The following is a 16,677-nucleotide window of genomic DNA, read 5'->3' on the forward strand; positions in this document are numbered from 1 at the left end:
TACATAATTAATAAAACAAATTCAGTGAGAACAGCAACAATGGTAATGTTAGGAAAAAGCATTTTTATTAGTAGATGATAAACTGTGGAAAATTCTGAAAGAGATGGGTATACCAGACCACCTGACCTGCCTCTTGAGAAATCTGTATGAAGGTCAGGAATGAACAGTTAGAACTGGATATGGAACAACAGGCTGGTTCCAAATCAGAAAAGGAGTACATCAAGGCTGTATATTGTTGCCCTGCTTATTTAACTTATATGCAGAGTACATCATGAGAAACGCTGGGCTGGAGGAAGCACAAGCTGGAATCAAGATTATCAGGAGAAATATCAATAACCTCAGATATGCAGATGACACCACCCTTATGGCAGAAAGTGAAGAACTAAAGAGCCTCTTGATGAAAGTGAAAGAGGAGAGTGAAAAAGTTGGCTTAAAGCTCAACATTCAGAAAACTAAGATCATGGCATTTGGTCCCATCACTTCATGGCAAATAGATTGGGAAACAGTGAGAACAGTTTCAGCCCCTCAAGATTCAGGTTGGGAGCGTGTGATTGCTATACCTCGATCTGTTGTCTTTGACTTCTTTTTTTCCCACCCCCCACTTTTTATTTTTGTTATTTATTTATTTCCCCCCCGCCCCCCACCTTTGATTTTTGCAGTGAGTTGTAAGGTTCTGCTTCCCCCCTCTTTCAGGATTTCTTCAGAAGTGGGAGAGTATTTTGATACTAGGGAGCCCAGAGGACAAATAGCCACCTCATGCATTTAATGCAGTATTTCTTTTTTGTTTAACACCATTTTTTGCATAGTTGTTTCAATCTATAATTCCCTCATGACATATGATGTTGAACATCTTTTCACATGATTACTTGCCTTCGGTGTATCTTTTTTGGTGAGGTGTCTGTTAAGGTCTTTTGCCCATTTTAAAATCAGATTGTGTGTTTTCTTACTTAGTTTTGAGTTTTGTATATATTTTGAATAACAGTCCTTTATCATATGTGTCTTTTGCAAAATACACGTCTATAGCTTGTTTTTTCATTCTCTTGACATTGTCTTTCGCAGAGCAGTTTTTAATTTTAATGAAGTCCAGCTTATCAGTTATTTCTTTCATAAATTATTCCTCTTATAACTAAAAAATCCATCACATGCCCTAGATTTATCTAGATTTTTTTTCTCCTGTGTTATTTTCTAGGAGTTTTATGTTTTACTTTGTGTCTGTAATCTGTTTTGAATTAACTTTCTTGAAGGTCTTTGTCTAGATTCATTTTTTGTATGTTAATATCCATTTGTCCTAGTCCCATTTATTGAAAAGACTATCATTGCTCCATTTTATTGCCTTTGCTCCTTTGTTTAAAGATTGGTTGATTACATTTTCCTGAGCCTATTTCTAGCTCTCTGTTCTGTTCCATTGATTTGTCTCTTCTTTTCCTAATACTATATTGTCTTGAATACTATTAACTTTGTAAAAAGACAAATCTTGTTATGAAGATAGTTGGCCGATCAAGATGACATTCAGTAACGATTCAGAACTAGATGAACTAATGAGTGAAGAAGCATATAAGAAATACATAAAATCTATTGAGGAGTGAAAATGGAACCCCTAAATAAACTAATTTGAAACAAAATAACAAAAAAAGATATTTTCTTGGAGTATGAAATTAGATTGGATGACTTTTAAGGACCCTTCTAACTCTCTGCATTCAAGTTTTGATTAGAAGTCTCAGCTTTTTTTCTCTAATGACTTAGACTTAAAAATCTAGTCCTAACTCTAATCTTGGCACATACTAATTTACTAAAGAAATACTAGTTAAATAAATTAATTTGCAAGAATTCTTCATGGTGTCCTCTTTTTTTCTCTTGTAGTTAAAAGAGCCAAATTCCAGGGTTCACCAGGTAAGGCCAGCCTTTAATTCTTTTTTTCCCAGCCTTTAATTCTTACCTACTTCTCCCCAAACTTGCTACTATTTAAAAACATTCTTTCCAAAAAGCGTAAATGTCATTTGATTCATTGGTTAAATTAGTTAAATTCACTAAGTTCATTAAATTAATTAAAAAGTCAATATGGAAAGGTGTTGGTCAAGGGGGTGCAAAGTTATGCAAAATGAATAATTTCTGGAGATCTGATGTACAATAATGTGTCTATGTTTAACAAATATTATATACTTCAAATTGCTAAGAGGGTGGATCTTAAATGTTCTCAACTCTCACACAAACAGAGGAAATGGTAATTATGAGGTGGTGAGGAATGTGAATATTCTTGATTATGGTGGTTATTTCACTTTGTAGACATATACAAAATCATCAGATTGTACACCTTAAATATATACAATTTTGAATTGCCAGTTATACCTCAAAAAGTTGAAAAAAAAACAGTGCTTTTATAAAACATCAAAGAAATCTGTATCAATCTAGTGAAAAGTTAGTCTCCTTACCTATTGGCCAACTTAGTTCTACTTCTTAGAAGTAACTGTTTTGAGGTTTTTATACACCTTTTCAGACTTTTTCTGTGTATGTGCATGTATACACTAATGAATCAGCTACACATGTCTATGTGCAACCTGCTTTTTTTTCCAACAACACATCATAAAAGTTTTTTCTTGTGTATGTGTGTGTATACATATATCTGGTTCTTTCTTTCAAAATGTTGTACACAGACTGTTATATTTAAAACAGATAACCAACAAGAACCTACTGTTTAAAAAAAAAAGTATACAGAATGTTGTTGTACCCTAGGTCCCTGATTGAATATTCAGGTCATTTCAATTTTTTTGCCATAAGCAATGCATAATTCTTCTTAATGCATTTATTATTGCCTGCTTTTGAAAATGTATTTGTATGCTGGAGTCCAAAAGTAGAGAATTGCTGAGCCAAAGGTATGTATTTTAAACAAATTTAGTAGCTGCTGCCAAACTGTGCCTCTGAAAGGTTTTGCTACCTTATAATCAGGCCAAAAGTATATGAGTGTTTATTTTCCCAAATGCTTACCAACATTAAATAGCATGAAATTTTTTAATCTTTGCTCATGTGAAGGTGAAAAGGGTATCTCCTTATCTTAATATACATTTTCTTAACTGAATATCAAGTTAGTTACAAAGACTTACTCTTGATTACTGCTGGGGCCAGAAGGAAAGTACTGTGGATTATGGGGGAAAAGAACATACTGGGAACCCAAGAAAAATCTGAAAAACCAAACCTGGATGCAACAGGAACTAAACTAGTTTCTGAGCCTACTGCTCTCTCCAGTGGCTGCAGGTTAGGACTTCTCTTTCTGAGAAGCTTTTTTGCTCTCCTTTCTCTTCCAGCAGGCTTTTTATGCTTACCTGTCTTGCATATACCCCATAATAGCTACTCCAATGGAATTTATGTGCCTCTCCTTTGAGCTTCAGCACCAATCATTTGTCACTATTTCTCTATTTTCTCTATTGAAAATCTTTTGTGAGGGAATCATATTGGTCTCAGCTTTTGGTTAGCTCATTAATTGACTGGCTGCTTTTGCGTGGCATCTCCTTTTGGTCTGGCCAGCTATGGTTGAATATGGGGAATGGAGTATAAAATCCTATGCTAGAAAACAGCTCATTGGAATACTGCATTGCTACTGCCAAATATGGATGAGAATTCCCTCACGTGGGTGGGCTTGTATCCTCATATATCTTTGATATAACTGTAGTTATGGGTATAAAACTCTGTTATTTTTTATGATGCTTAAGAGAAAGATTTACCTTCTAATAGAAGTACATTACAGTGCCCCTTTTCTTACACCTATAACATTGGTAGTTGTTTTAAGTGATCTTTGACAATTTGATGAGTCAAAAATGATAGTCTTTTTTTTTTTTTTTCATTTTATAAAGTTATGATTAACTTCTTACATAGAAAAGTGAACTCTCAGTTCAGTGTCTCTAATCATGGCTGATACAAAGGAAGTGACAAAATGTGCTGTGTTAAGTCAGGTCAGATTTCTGAGTTTTGAGATCCAGGCCACCTACTTTTGTTTGGTACTCAATGTATACTTTCAGGTTAGAGAATTTCGTTTTCTCGAATCTGTGATAATATTTCTTTTTATGTAAGTTGTGCTCTAGGCCAAGGTGAATAGATCGAGCTTGAAATCCATTTCCTTTATGAGGGTTTTTCCTCCGTGTTTGTCACTGTAAACAACTGGAGGTAACTGTTTCCTCTTCCGCCTTCTTTTAGCACTTTTTCTTGTGGTACTTACTTCTTTATATATTGATTTGCATAACGTCTTCTCTGTAAGATAATTAGATTATTATTATTTCAAACTGCAAGTGGGCTATAAAGTCAACTTAGGTGGTTATGATTCATATTTTAATTAAATTAGAAAATACCAAGGTATCACATCTTGCATTTCACAAAGCTTTTGTTTTTGTTTATATGTGTGTGCATGTGTGTCTGTTGCAAAAGGATAGAGTAGAGTCCTTAAATTTGAAAAACACTATTATAGCTTATGGTTTTGAGAATAGTATGTGTTTTATAATTTTTGTGTACCTCTATGTTTAAAATGATACTATATTGTAGAATATATAATTTCAGTTTTTTCCTTACATGTAATACTATAATTTGGACATTACTTAATTCCAAGGACTTTGTGAGATTGGATAACCATCTGAGCACTAAGTATTATATCTTTGTTTTGCATTTTTTCAAAGACAAATTTAACACATACGTGACCCTGAAAGTGCAAAATGTGAAGAGTACAACTGTAGCAGTTCGTGGCGATCAACCTTCCTGGGAACAAGATTTTATGTTGTAAGTACTTTGCAGTAGCATCATGCGTACAAAATTTGATACTATTTCCAAGGTAATCACATTGGATTAAACAAGTAGAGGCTAAAGATTTTGTGTATTTATAAGATTTATAAAACATATTAAATATTCAAAAGCACATTTTAATAGCATGTTAAGTTTTCTTTTTTGAAAATGAAAGAGAGGAACAAGTGAGGTGTGTAGTAGGTACACACACCTACTGCAGTAAAGTGATCTGCGGTTTTGTTCTCTCCCACCACACTTATAATATATTTTCAGAGATGAATTATGAATTCGAGTAAACTAATATACCTAGTCAGATTTACCTACTAGTCAGAATTAGCTATAGTATAACATACTTAGTATGATATTAAACCTAACTTAATGTTTCTTCAATTCTCAGAAGGCCCCTTGAAGGAATGTGGTTATGCGTGTGAGGATTGTGTTTGCGTTTCTAAGTCACCTGCTTTTTTTTAATGCTGTATTCAAACTGCTGTCTTTATTTTTTAAATTCTTTTAAAATTCATTTTTTAATTGGAGGACAATTGCTTTACAATGTTTTGTTGGTTTCTGGCTGTACAATAACACAAATCAGCCATAATTACACATGTATCTCCTCCCTCTTGAGCCTCTCCCCTTAAGTCACCTGCTTTTGAAGATAAGGACATGTGCTTTTAATTCTTTTTGTTTTATGGAGTGAAATATTCTACCTTCACCTAATTAATAATAAAAATGAGTAAATGTTAGTTGAATTGCTTGCATATGACACAGAATTTAGTATATTATGATTGTGACTTTAAAAACTTGCTATTTCCTTTTTTCCTCTTAAATTTAAGCAGTTTTTTTCCTGATCTAGGAAAGGAAAGTAAAACATAGGCTATCATTTCTGAAGGACTGAGCCAATCACTTAGCTTCTCTGAGTGTCAGTTTCCTTATCTGTAAAGGTCTACTCTCTCACAAGGTTATACTTCTTTTGGAGGAAGGTGGGCACAAGTGGGTCAAAAAGAAAATATATTAAAATTTCTGTGAAACTTATGATTGAAGTGAAATTGTGAGTTTTATAATGCATCTGAGACATAGGATGACTCTCTTTATGGGGGAACATCCCAATCCTCTAGGCTTTTAATATTTTGCTGCTTATAGTACAACCTAGGAAAGTTTATTATAATACTTAAAGGTTAAGATGATGAGGGTTTGGGCTAAGACAGTAACAGACAGATAGATGGAAGATATTAAGGAGGTAGGACCAAGACTTGTCTTGGATGTATATGGTAAGTGGCGTGCTACTCAATAGGACAGGAGATACTGTATCAGTTATGAACAAGCTTATATTTGAAGTTCTTTCAGGGAAGGTGGGAAGAACATTACAAAAGATAGAAACTTGAACCTGGTACTCGTGGAGGAAGCCTAGGCTGGAGAAATACTGTGGTCAGTTGAAGCCATAGGCGTAGATGAGAAAGCTTAGGGAGAATGTGTAGGGTGAGAGAAGGGCCTGGGGTGGGGCCCGGAGAGCACCAGTCTTTAAACAGGGGACAAAGGGGGCTAAGAAGGAGTGAACAGAGAAGAGGACGGAGAAATGAGATAGTGGTGTCCTGGAAGCTGAAGACCTGGGGCTTCCAGGAGAGCTAGTGGTGTCAGATTTCTCACTGGTTGCCTCTTTCTCAAGATTATAAACCTCATTTATTCCCTCTCTTGTCGTATTGACATCAAGAGTGAGATCATGTGTTTCTTTCTTCACTCATGCAAAGTCAGCTGTAAACAGTTTTTTCAAGTCTCTTCCTTGTTTGCCATACCACAGTTCTGGCTGTGGTATATAAACGTAGCAATCCTTCCTTTTGACTTCCCTATGACTGTCGTAATCACTAAAATTATTAACTGTTCCCAGCATGTGAAACATAGCAATCGTCTACAGTCTCTGATCAGCATAGTAGCATTATTCTTGTTTATTTTCCAACTTCCCATAGCACTTCCTCTTTCAGCCCTGCTGTGATATGTGTGACTTTTTCTTCTGTCTCCCACCTTGAGATCCTGTGTGGATTTTCTCCCCTCTCCTTTACATGGGTTTTATTAGCTACATTACCCACCTTTCTGCTCCTGTTCCTTACTCCTCCTATCCTACTCTTCTGTCACTGGCAACGCCATTGCTGGTCACGTGTCTCCCTTTCTCCTTTTCTTTTTTTCTCCCTGATATATTATGTGATAGTATCTAATGTTCATTTTGGTGTTTCTCATTTATCTTTAGTATTTATCTTATTTCCAGGAATAGACTGTTCATTCCTTAAGGGCAAGGAGGGCATCTTCACTTACTGTGAATTTGCCTAGCCCAGGATCTTGTATACATGTATGTACATACACTGTCAGTTAAATACTATAGAGAAAAGAAGCTTCCCCAGAGCACTGGGGATGAGGCAAAACAGAGCTCTCAGACTTTTCTTAGTTGAGCCATCTGAGCAGATGTAAATTAGAGGCTTCTTATAGAAGATATCTTCATTGTTTGGGCCTTATTCCCTAGAGTTCCTTGAAGAATAGATTTTCTTTTTTATCTGCTCCAAGTCAAGCTGTAAAGACCTCTGGCTATTTTTTTTTTTTTTTTTAGCTGTTGGCTTGAGATGGGGCTTCCCTGGTGGCTCAGCTGGTAAAGAATCTGCCTGCAATACAGGAGACCCGGGTTCGATCCCTGGATCAGGAAGATCCCCTGGAGAAGGGAATGGCTAACCACTCCAGTATTCTTGACTGGGAAATCCCATGGACAGAGGAGCCTGGTGGGCCACCGTCCAGGGGGTCACAAAAAGTCAGACACAACTGAGCGACTGACACCAACTTTTCACACACTTGAGATGCTACTTAGGGCTTTCTTTGAGGATATTATATATATCCCTAAGTAATTTTTCTTTTCTGAATTCAAAAGATTTGGGATTGTTACATTTATTTTCCAAGGCTAACCAGTTAATTAGGCTGGATGAAATGGTGCGAAAGCTACCTTTCCCCATGGTGACTGCCATAACATAGTAACTGGGTATAGTCACCTACGTTTTGGTTTTGAACAGCTCTCCAGATAGCTTGGAAGTTTCTCAAGAGAGGAACTGGGTCCTGTATTGTGTGTCTTTCCCAAAGTACCAAGCCATATGTATTGTATATGCTCAGGGAACTTAGATTAAATGAGAAAACTGAACTCAGTTCTTTTCTATTCTGCTGTATTTACATAAAAGGGGCAAATTTTCTCTGCTTTACTTGTCTTCAACATGCTTGATATGAATTTTACAGCTATAATGCCACATCCCAAACTAGTGAATCTAAGAATATGTATCTTAATAGTACAACAGGGTAGCCAAGCTCTCTCTCAAGCATAGACTCAAAACTTCATGGGATGAATAGCTGTTGTTGTTCTAAGAATTCCATTGTGTTTTTCCTGCTGGAATTGGCCTTTTCTCATCTTGCATTTCCCTGCAAATAAATTTGTGCTTCCACAGGAGCTTTCTAGAGAATGTTTTTTAGCATTAGCATAGGGATTTTCTTGTTTCATCTTAAGTCCGTAATTATTTTTGAGTTAGCCCTTCCTAACTGATATTCTTCCATATATGACGCTTGCTTCTGCTTAGTTGTCGTCTGGCTCTTTCTAGTTTCTTTTCAAATATTTTTTCCTAGTTATTATTGTAGGAAAATCATTGTGTTTATTATTATCCTGTGATCATTTCATTTATAAGTAACAATGCCTGCTTTAACTGATAATGACTACTGGGTCCTGCAGGGACTGCGTGGTGTGAACTACCACACTCTAGCGTCCCTCACTTGCGTCACCCCGTGTTCTCATCAAGATTAGATGTTCTCAGGGGCCCTTTTACTTTTTCTTCGACTCCCGTTCATATATCTGGTAAAGAAGCCTTGCCTTTTCCTCAAAGTTTCCTGTCAGTTCAGTTCAGTTCAGTCGCTCAGTCATGTCCGACTCTTTGTGACCCCATGGACTGAAGCACGCCAGGCCTCCCTGTCCATCACCAACTGCCGGAGTTTATTCAGACTCATGTCCATTGAGTGGGTGATGCAATCCAATCATCTCATCCTCTGTTGTCCTCTTCTCCTTCCACCTTCAATCTTTCCCAGCATTAGGGTCTTTTCCAGTGAGTCAGTTCTTCATATCAAGTGGCCAAAATATTGGAGTTTCAGCTTCAGCATCAGTCCTTCCAATGAATATTGAGGACTGATTTCCTTTAGGATGGACTGGTTGGATCTCCTTACAGCCCAAGGAACTCTCAAGAGTCTTTTCCAACATCACAGTTAGAAAGGATCAATTCTTTAGTGCTCAGCTTTTTTTATAGTCCAACTTTCACATCCATACATGACTACTGGAAAAACCATAGCTTTGACTAGACAGAACTTTTTTGGCAAAGTAATGTCTCTGCTTTTTAATATGCTGTCAAGGTTGGTCATAAATTTTCTACCAAGAAGTAAGTGTCTTTTAATTTCACGGCTGCAGTCACCATCTGCAGTGATTTTGGAGCCCAAAAAAATAGTCTGTCACTGTTTCCATTGTTTCCCCATCTATTTGCCATGAGGTGATGGGACCAGATGCCATGATCTTAGTTTTCTGAATGTTGAGTTTTAAGCCAACTTTTTCACTTTCCTCTTTCACTTTCATCAAGAGGCTCTTTAGTTCTTCTTCTCTTTCTACCATAAGAATGGTGTCATCTGCATATCTGAGGTTATTGATATTTCTCCTGGCAATCTTGATTGAAGCTTGTGCTTCATCCAGCCCAGTATTTCTCATGATGTACTCTGCATATAAGTTAAATAAGCAGGGTGACAATATACAGCCTTGATGTACTCCTTTTCCTATTTGGAACCAGTCTGTTGTTCCATGTCCAGTTCTAACTGTTGCTTCCTGACCTTCATACAAATTTCTGAAGAGGCAGGTCAGGTGGTCTGGTATTCCCATCTCTGGAAGAATTTTCCACAGTTTGTTGTGATCCATTTTCAAAGGTTTTTGCGTGGTCAATAAAGTAGAAATAGATGTTTTTCTGGAACTCTGGCTTTTTCAGTGATCCAGCGGATGTTGGCAATTTGATCTCTGGTTCCTCTGCCTTTTCTAAATCCAGCTTGAACATCTGGAGGTTCATGGTTCATGTACTGTTGAAGCCTGGCTTGGAGAATTTTGAGTATTACTTTACTAGCATGTGAGATGAGTGCGATTATGCTGTAGTTTGAGCATTCTTTGGCATTGCCTTTCTTTGATATTGGAATGAAAACTGACCTTTTCCAGTCCTGTGGCCACTGCTGAGTTTTCCAAATTTGCTGGCATATTGAATGCAGCACTTTCACAGCATCATCTTTCAGGATTTGAAATAGGTCAACTGGAATTCCATCACATCCACTAACTCTGTTCATAGCAATGCTTCGTAAGGCCCACTTGACTTTGCATTCCAGGATGTCTGGCTCTAGGTGAGTGATCATACTATTGTGATTATCTGGGTCATGAAGATCTATTTTGTATTTTTTGTTCTTCTGTGTATTCTTGACCCCTCTTCTTAATATCTTCTGCTTCTGTTAGGTTCATACCACTTCTGTCCTTTATTGTGCCCACCTTTGTGTGGAATGTTCTGTTGGTATCTCTAATTTTCTTGAAGAGATCTCTAGTCTTTTCCATTCTGTTGTTTTCCTCTATATCTTTGCATTGATCACTGAGGAAGGCTTTCTTATCTCTCCTTGATATTCTTTCGAACTCTGCATTCAAATGGGTGTTTGCTTTTCACTTTCTTCTTTTTGCTTCTCTTTTCACAGCTATTTGTAGGGCCTCCTCAGACAGCCGTTTTTTTGTGTGTGTTTCTTTTTCTTGGGGATGCTCTCGATCCCTGTCTCTTGTACAGTGTCACGAACCTCCATCTGTAGTTCTTCAGGCACTTTGTCCATCAGTTCTAATTCCTTGATTCTATATCTCAATTCCACTATATAATCGTAAGGGATTTGATTTAGGTCATACCTGAATGGTCTAGTGGTTTTCCCTACTTTCTTCAATTTAAGTCTGAATTTGGCAATAAGAAGTTTTCTTGTTTTTGCTGACTGTATAGAGTTTCTCCATCTTTGGCTGCAAAGAATATAATCAGTCTGATTTCGGTGTTAACTGTCTGGTGATGTCCATGTGTAGAATCTTCTCTTGTGTTGTTGGAAGACGGTATTTGCTGTGACCAGTGCATACTCTTCGCAAAACTCTATTAGCCTTTGCCCTGCTTCATTCTGTATTCCAAGACCAAATTTGCCTGTTACTCTAGGTGTTTCTTGACTTCCTACTTTTGCATTCCAGTCCCCTATAATGAAAAGGACATCTTTTTTGGGTGTTAGTTCTAGAAGGTCTTGTAGGTCTTCATAGAACCATTGAACTTCATCTTCTTCAGAATTACTGGTTGGGGCTTAGACTTGGATTACTGTGATATTGAATGGTTTTCCTTGGAAATGAACAGAGATCATTCTGTTATTTTTGAGATTACATCCAAGTCCTGCATTTTGGACTCTTTTGTTGACTATGACGGCTACTCCATTTCTTCTAAGGGATTCTTGGCCACAGTAGTAGATATGATGATCATGAGTTAAATTCACCCATTCCAGTCCATTTTAGTTCACTGATTCCTAAGTTGTTGATGTTCACTCTTGCCATCTCCTGTTTTACCACTTCCAATTTGCCTTGATTCATGGACCTAACATTCCAGGTTCCTATGCAATATTGCTCTTTACAGCATCCGGCTTTGCTTCTGTCACCAGTCACATCCACAACTGGGTGTCGTTTTTGCTTTGGCTCCATCCCTTCATTCTTTCTGGAGTTATTTCTCCACTGATCTCCAGTAGCATATTGGGCACCTGCCAACCTGGGGAGTTCATCTTTCAGTGTCCTGTCTTTTTGCCTTTTCATACTGTTCATGGGGTTCTCAAGGCAAGAATACTGAATGGTTTGTCGTTCCCTTCTCCAGTGGACCACATTTTGTCCAGAGGTATACCTTGGGGGCAGTGCTAGTATTGTAATAAAACATGTGAAATTATTGCTTAAGTTCAGAGACTGTATGCAGACACTGCTGGCAGTAAAGCTCTCATTCTTCTTGTGAAACTGCGTCAGTCTGCCCATGACTGTAGCTCCAAGGGAGAAGGGACAGATTGACAGAGGAAACTTTCTGTGCACACCTACGTATGTCTCTAGGAACACAGAGAGTTGTCGAAGCATCTTGGACATTTTGATTTTTTCCTGATGACAGGATCCTGATGAGGGTTAGCAAAACAGATATCGCTGTTTCTATTATATTACCAGGTTTTCTAAAAAAGGGCTTTCTTCTTTCCTTTAGTGAGATTAGTCGCCTGGACCTGGGTCTAAGTGTGGAAGTATGGAACAAAGGACTGATCTGGGACACCATGGTGGGGACTGTGTGGATTGCGCTGAAGACGATTCGTCAGTCGGATGAGGTCAGTCAGTGCATTGCTGCTTTGGAGGTATGGCTCTAGCCCTTGCTTCTCCTCACCCTAGCTGCATTCAGATAATGTTCATCCGTATATTTCAGATTTTTTGTCCCGTTTCTAACCAGAGGACATGATACCTGCTTATTCCTAATGTCACCCAGAGGGTCAGGAGGTTTTATTTAAGTCTGGCCTTCCCTCTGCCCTGTGACTGAACTCAGGGCTGCCGGAGTACCTTTCTAGCCTTGTCAGGGAGCTCGCCCCTCTGTATACTCTGTGCATGGGGTGGGGGTGTGTGTGGGACCGGCAGGGTGAAGGAGGGGAGCGCGAGGGACGGGGAAAAGGAGAGAGAGAGAGCATGTGTGTGTGTGAGAGAGACAGCGCGAGAGAGTGGTCAGTCTAGGAAAACTGTGGCTTCTGAATTTCCTCTAAGACACTGTTCTGAGAAGAGTCCCATCAAATTTTGTTGGCCAGCTCTTTGAATCACTGATCCTAGGGACCTGATTTCAGTCTTCCTTCTCTACTTATAGCCCTAACAAAGTTTAAGGAACTACAGGTTTGGCAATTGGTATTCACACTTGACTTCATAGTGTTTTCAACACTGAATTTCCATTGCACTTTACCAGATGAGAATGTATCTCAGCATCATTTCCTATGTCACTGACTGAATATTTTCACTGTGGCCCCAGTTCAGGTCAGCTTCACTAGCGATGCTACTAGCTCTTTAGTGATTAGAAGTGATGTATTAAGTGACATAGTCATTAAGAATCGTACAAATTAAATATTGATCCATGGGGATGCCTTGTTTTTGAGTTTAGTGTTCTGGAAATTCTATCATCGGTGGGCTGGCAGAAAGCTGAGCACAGTGAAAACTGCCTTTCCACTGGAGAGGGAGGACAGAAGCCTCCTAGAGCGGAGGCGGTGGTGACTCTGGTGTGTTTGCCTCGTTAGGATGTGAGTGGCCCTCAGAAGCTCTCTGACAGGGAAAATGAGAGAAAAACACATGTGCTTTTAACTGAGGGGCAGTCCTGAAAGAGTGAAGTTTAATCTTAGATCTCTGTTTTCTAGGAAGGGCCTGGGGAATGGTCCACGTTGGAGGCAGAGACATTAATGAAAGATGATGAAATCTGTGGAACTAAAAACCCAACTCCCCATAAAATTTTGCTTGATACAAGATTTGAGTTGCCTTTTGGTGAGTCTGATTTAAAAAATCATTTAACACTTTTTACATTTAATACGGTTTGAAGTTGTTTCTCGTTGTTTTATTACTGTGTCTTTTGTCAGCCGTTCCCCCTTCAGGGCATTCTGTTTTCTGTTCTCTTCCCTGTAACACCAAGCTGGGGTGTGTGCAAAGTAAAGTCTAGAATGGTGCTCGTTAAAGAGTCCACACTAAAAGCATTCTTTTCAAGTCATTTAGTTTCTTATTAACCATTTCTCATGATGACTTATGAAATGCTTGTCAGAGAATATCAATGACTTATTCTTTAGATAATATTTTCACATTTATTGTCTTGAAGTTAATATATACCCTATGATTTGTCAATTTAAACATTAAAGTAGTACTAATAAACAGAATAGTAGTTTAAAAAATCACACAAAAATACATACTCATTGGAAAAGTTTAGACAGTATGGGAACGTATATGGATAGAAGGTTAAGTCTCTCTTCCTGCTTCTTTTGACCTTTTTTGCATTCCCCAGAAATAAGCTGTTGAGTTTCTTGTGTCTTGGTTTAGGCACAAGAAATTTCTTCTCTAGAAATTTATTTTGACAAATTTGGGTCATACTTTGTGTAGTATGTATGGTGATAGTGTTGTATAAAACAGATTATCTCGGACATCATTTCATGTTGTACTTATCTACCTCGCTGATCTCAATAGTTTCTTTATATCATAAATTAAGCAGTCCTTTTTCTTTTGCAATCGTTTATCGATTGACATGTAGGTTGTTTCCAGTTTTGTTTTTTTTTTTAGTGTATATGCTGCTATAGTGAACAGCTTTATCTGTACCCATTTATGAGTCTAAGATAAATTCCTTAAAGTAGAATTTAAGGAATAGGTAAAAAGATATGTTCATTGTCACTTTTCATAGTACTGCCAAGTTGCTTGTGTTAAAAAAAAAAAGGATTGTGCCAGTTTATATTCCTACCAACTATGTCTCAAGTGTCTTTTTTTCTGTACATCTTTGCCAATGTTTTGTAACTTACCAATTTTTAAACATTGGTATCTTGTTTAATTTAATTACTTTTTTCAGTTTTAATTTTGACTGTTTACCGATATTCATGTATACTCTTGTTGCAGATATTGGTCTGTTTTTATCTTGTACCTTATGGTGATTTGAGTAAAAATGGCATGATTTTCCAGTAAGCTCAGAAATAATAAACTCAGAACAACTATTACTTTACAAAAAAACAGAAAGGAAGGCAGACTTTCTTGCGTATCTGTAGGCCTAGTTTCAGGTGAAGAGGAAAACAGTTGGAGTTCTTGCTTATGGCTGAGTTGCTTGTATTCTTGGTGCTGTGTTCTTAGCTATACTAGTCTGGAATGGAGTTTGTCTTCTTGAACTGGGAGCGGGGTGGGTGGGGAAGGATCTTCGTTCAAATACAGCACTTAAAGTTGTAGTTGATTTTCTTGAATATATGTTTCTTCTTCTGTATGCTCTTAGGACCATTTCTAGAGGCTTTCAGTTCAGTTCAGTTCAGTTGCTCAGTCGTGTCTGACTCTTTGCAACCCCATGGACTGCAGCATGCCAGGCCTCCCTGTCCTCCAACTTTTTCACTCTCCTCTTTCACTTTCATCAAGAGGCTCTTTAGTTCCTCTTCACTTTCTGCCATAAGGGTGGTATCATCTGCATATCTGAGGTTATTGATATTTCTCCCTACAATTGATTGCAGCTTGTGCTTTATCCAGCTCCACATTTCGCATGATGTACTCTGCATCTAAGTTAAATAAGCAGGGTGACAATGACGTACTCCTTTCCCAATTTGGAACCAGTCCATTATTCCATGTCCAGTTCTAACTGTTGCTTCTTGACCTACATACAGATTTCTCAGGAAGCAAGTAAGGTATTCCCATCTCTTCAAGAATTTTCCACGGTTTGTTGTGATCCACACAGTCAAAGGCTTTGGTGTAGTCAATGAAGCAGATGTGTTTCTGGAATTCTCTTGCTTTTTTTATGATTCACCAGATGTTCTCAATTTGATCTCTAGTTCCTCTGCCTTTTCTAAATCCAGCTTGAAGATATGAAAGTTCTCAGTTCACATACTGTGAAGCCTATCTTTGAGAATTTTGAGCATTACTTTACTAGCATGTGAGATGAGTGCAATTGTGTGGTAGTTTGAGCATTCTTTGGCATTGCCTTTCTTTGGGATTGGAATGAAAACTGACCTTTTCCAGTCCTGTGGCCACTCTGTTTTCCAAATGTGCTGGCATATTGAGTGCAGCACTTTCACAGCATCATCTTTTAGGATTTGAAATAACTCAGCTGAAATTCCATCACCTCCACTAGCTTTGTTTCTAATGATGCTACCTAAGGCCCACTTGACTTCACATTTCAGGATGTCTGTTCTAGATGAGTGATCACACCATCGTGGTTATCTGGGTCATTAAGATCTTTTTTGTATAGTTCTTCTGTGTATTCTTGCCACCTCTTCTTAATATCTTCTACTTCTAGAGACTTTAAATGGCATTTTTAAAAAGTATGTTCAGTTTCTCTAGGAAATAGATCTGTAGAGCTCCTTACACTGTCATGCTAGAAATCAGTCAGTCCACTTCTCATTGCATTTTAAGCAAGCATCCCTCTTTCAAAACTGCATCATTATATTGTGTCATAGGGAGAAATATACATTTCTTTCTAGATTTTGTTTCATGAGAACACTTGGATAGTTTATTTTGGTATCTATAGTATTTGCTTGGCACATAATAGTTGCCTAATACATTTTTTTGAATAAACATTAAGGTAAAAAATGTCTTTGTGAGTTATTGTAAGTGTGCTAATAAGGTTTTGTCTCTATGATATCCATGTTTGGGATATAGGTTTTAAAAACTTAAAGGGTCCTTCTTAAGGAAGATTTTGGCTTGTAGCATGCCATATTTCAGCAAAGGAATTTTCCTTTGGATAATTCAGAAACCTATGAAATATTCTATTAAATTTTATACCATCATCTTTTAAAAATTCTAACTTTTAATTTTTAAAATCATGTTGTAAGTTTGGAAAATACGGGTGTACAAAAAGACAAAGATTTCTTACAATCTCATTTACTAGATATTTTTTTACATATTTTTTCAATACATGTATACAGTTTTTCCTATAAAATGGCACTGTATATTATTTTGAGCTGTTTTATTTACTAATTACATAATTATAATATTAATGTTATATAAAATGTGTTTCAGTGGTTCATTTGCTTTTAGTGTATGAATGCACAGTAATAGTAAAAATAGCATTTGTTGATCAGTAACTGTGTACCAGTGGGTATATCCTAAGCATGTACATG

The 16,677-nt window shown here is 37.4% G+C and overlaps 1 protein-coding gene across 5 annotated transcripts in view; it reads left to right on the forward strand.

Moving 5' to 3' along the window:
• Positions 1-16,677, forward strand: part of UNC13B (unc-13 homolog B) — a 204,626-nt gene that overhangs the window by 40,502 nt on the left and 147,447 nt on the right. For 4 of the 5 annotated variants that reach the window (XM_043891317.1, XM_043891319.1, XM_043891318.1 and 1 more), the window contains 4 exons: positions 1,861-1,890; positions 4,659-4,758; positions 12,075-12,192; positions 13,252-13,375. In XM_043891317.1, the coding sequence (XP_043747252.1) occupies positions 1,861-1,890; positions 4,659-4,758; positions 12,075-12,192; positions 13,252-13,375 (372 nt within the window). Of the gene's footprint in view, positions 1-1,860; positions 1,891-4,658; positions 4,759-12,074; positions 12,193-13,251; positions 13,376-16,677 lie in introns of those variants that run through there. The other variant, XM_043891320.1, reaches the window with a different exon arrangement.

Source organism: Cervus elaphus, chromosome 29 (assembly GCF_910594005.1).
Source record: "Cervus elaphus chromosome 29, mCerEla1.1, whole genome shotgun sequence".
Taxonomy (NCBI): domain Eukaryota; kingdom Metazoa; phylum Chordata; class Mammalia; order Artiodactyla; family Cervidae; genus Cervus; species Cervus elaphus.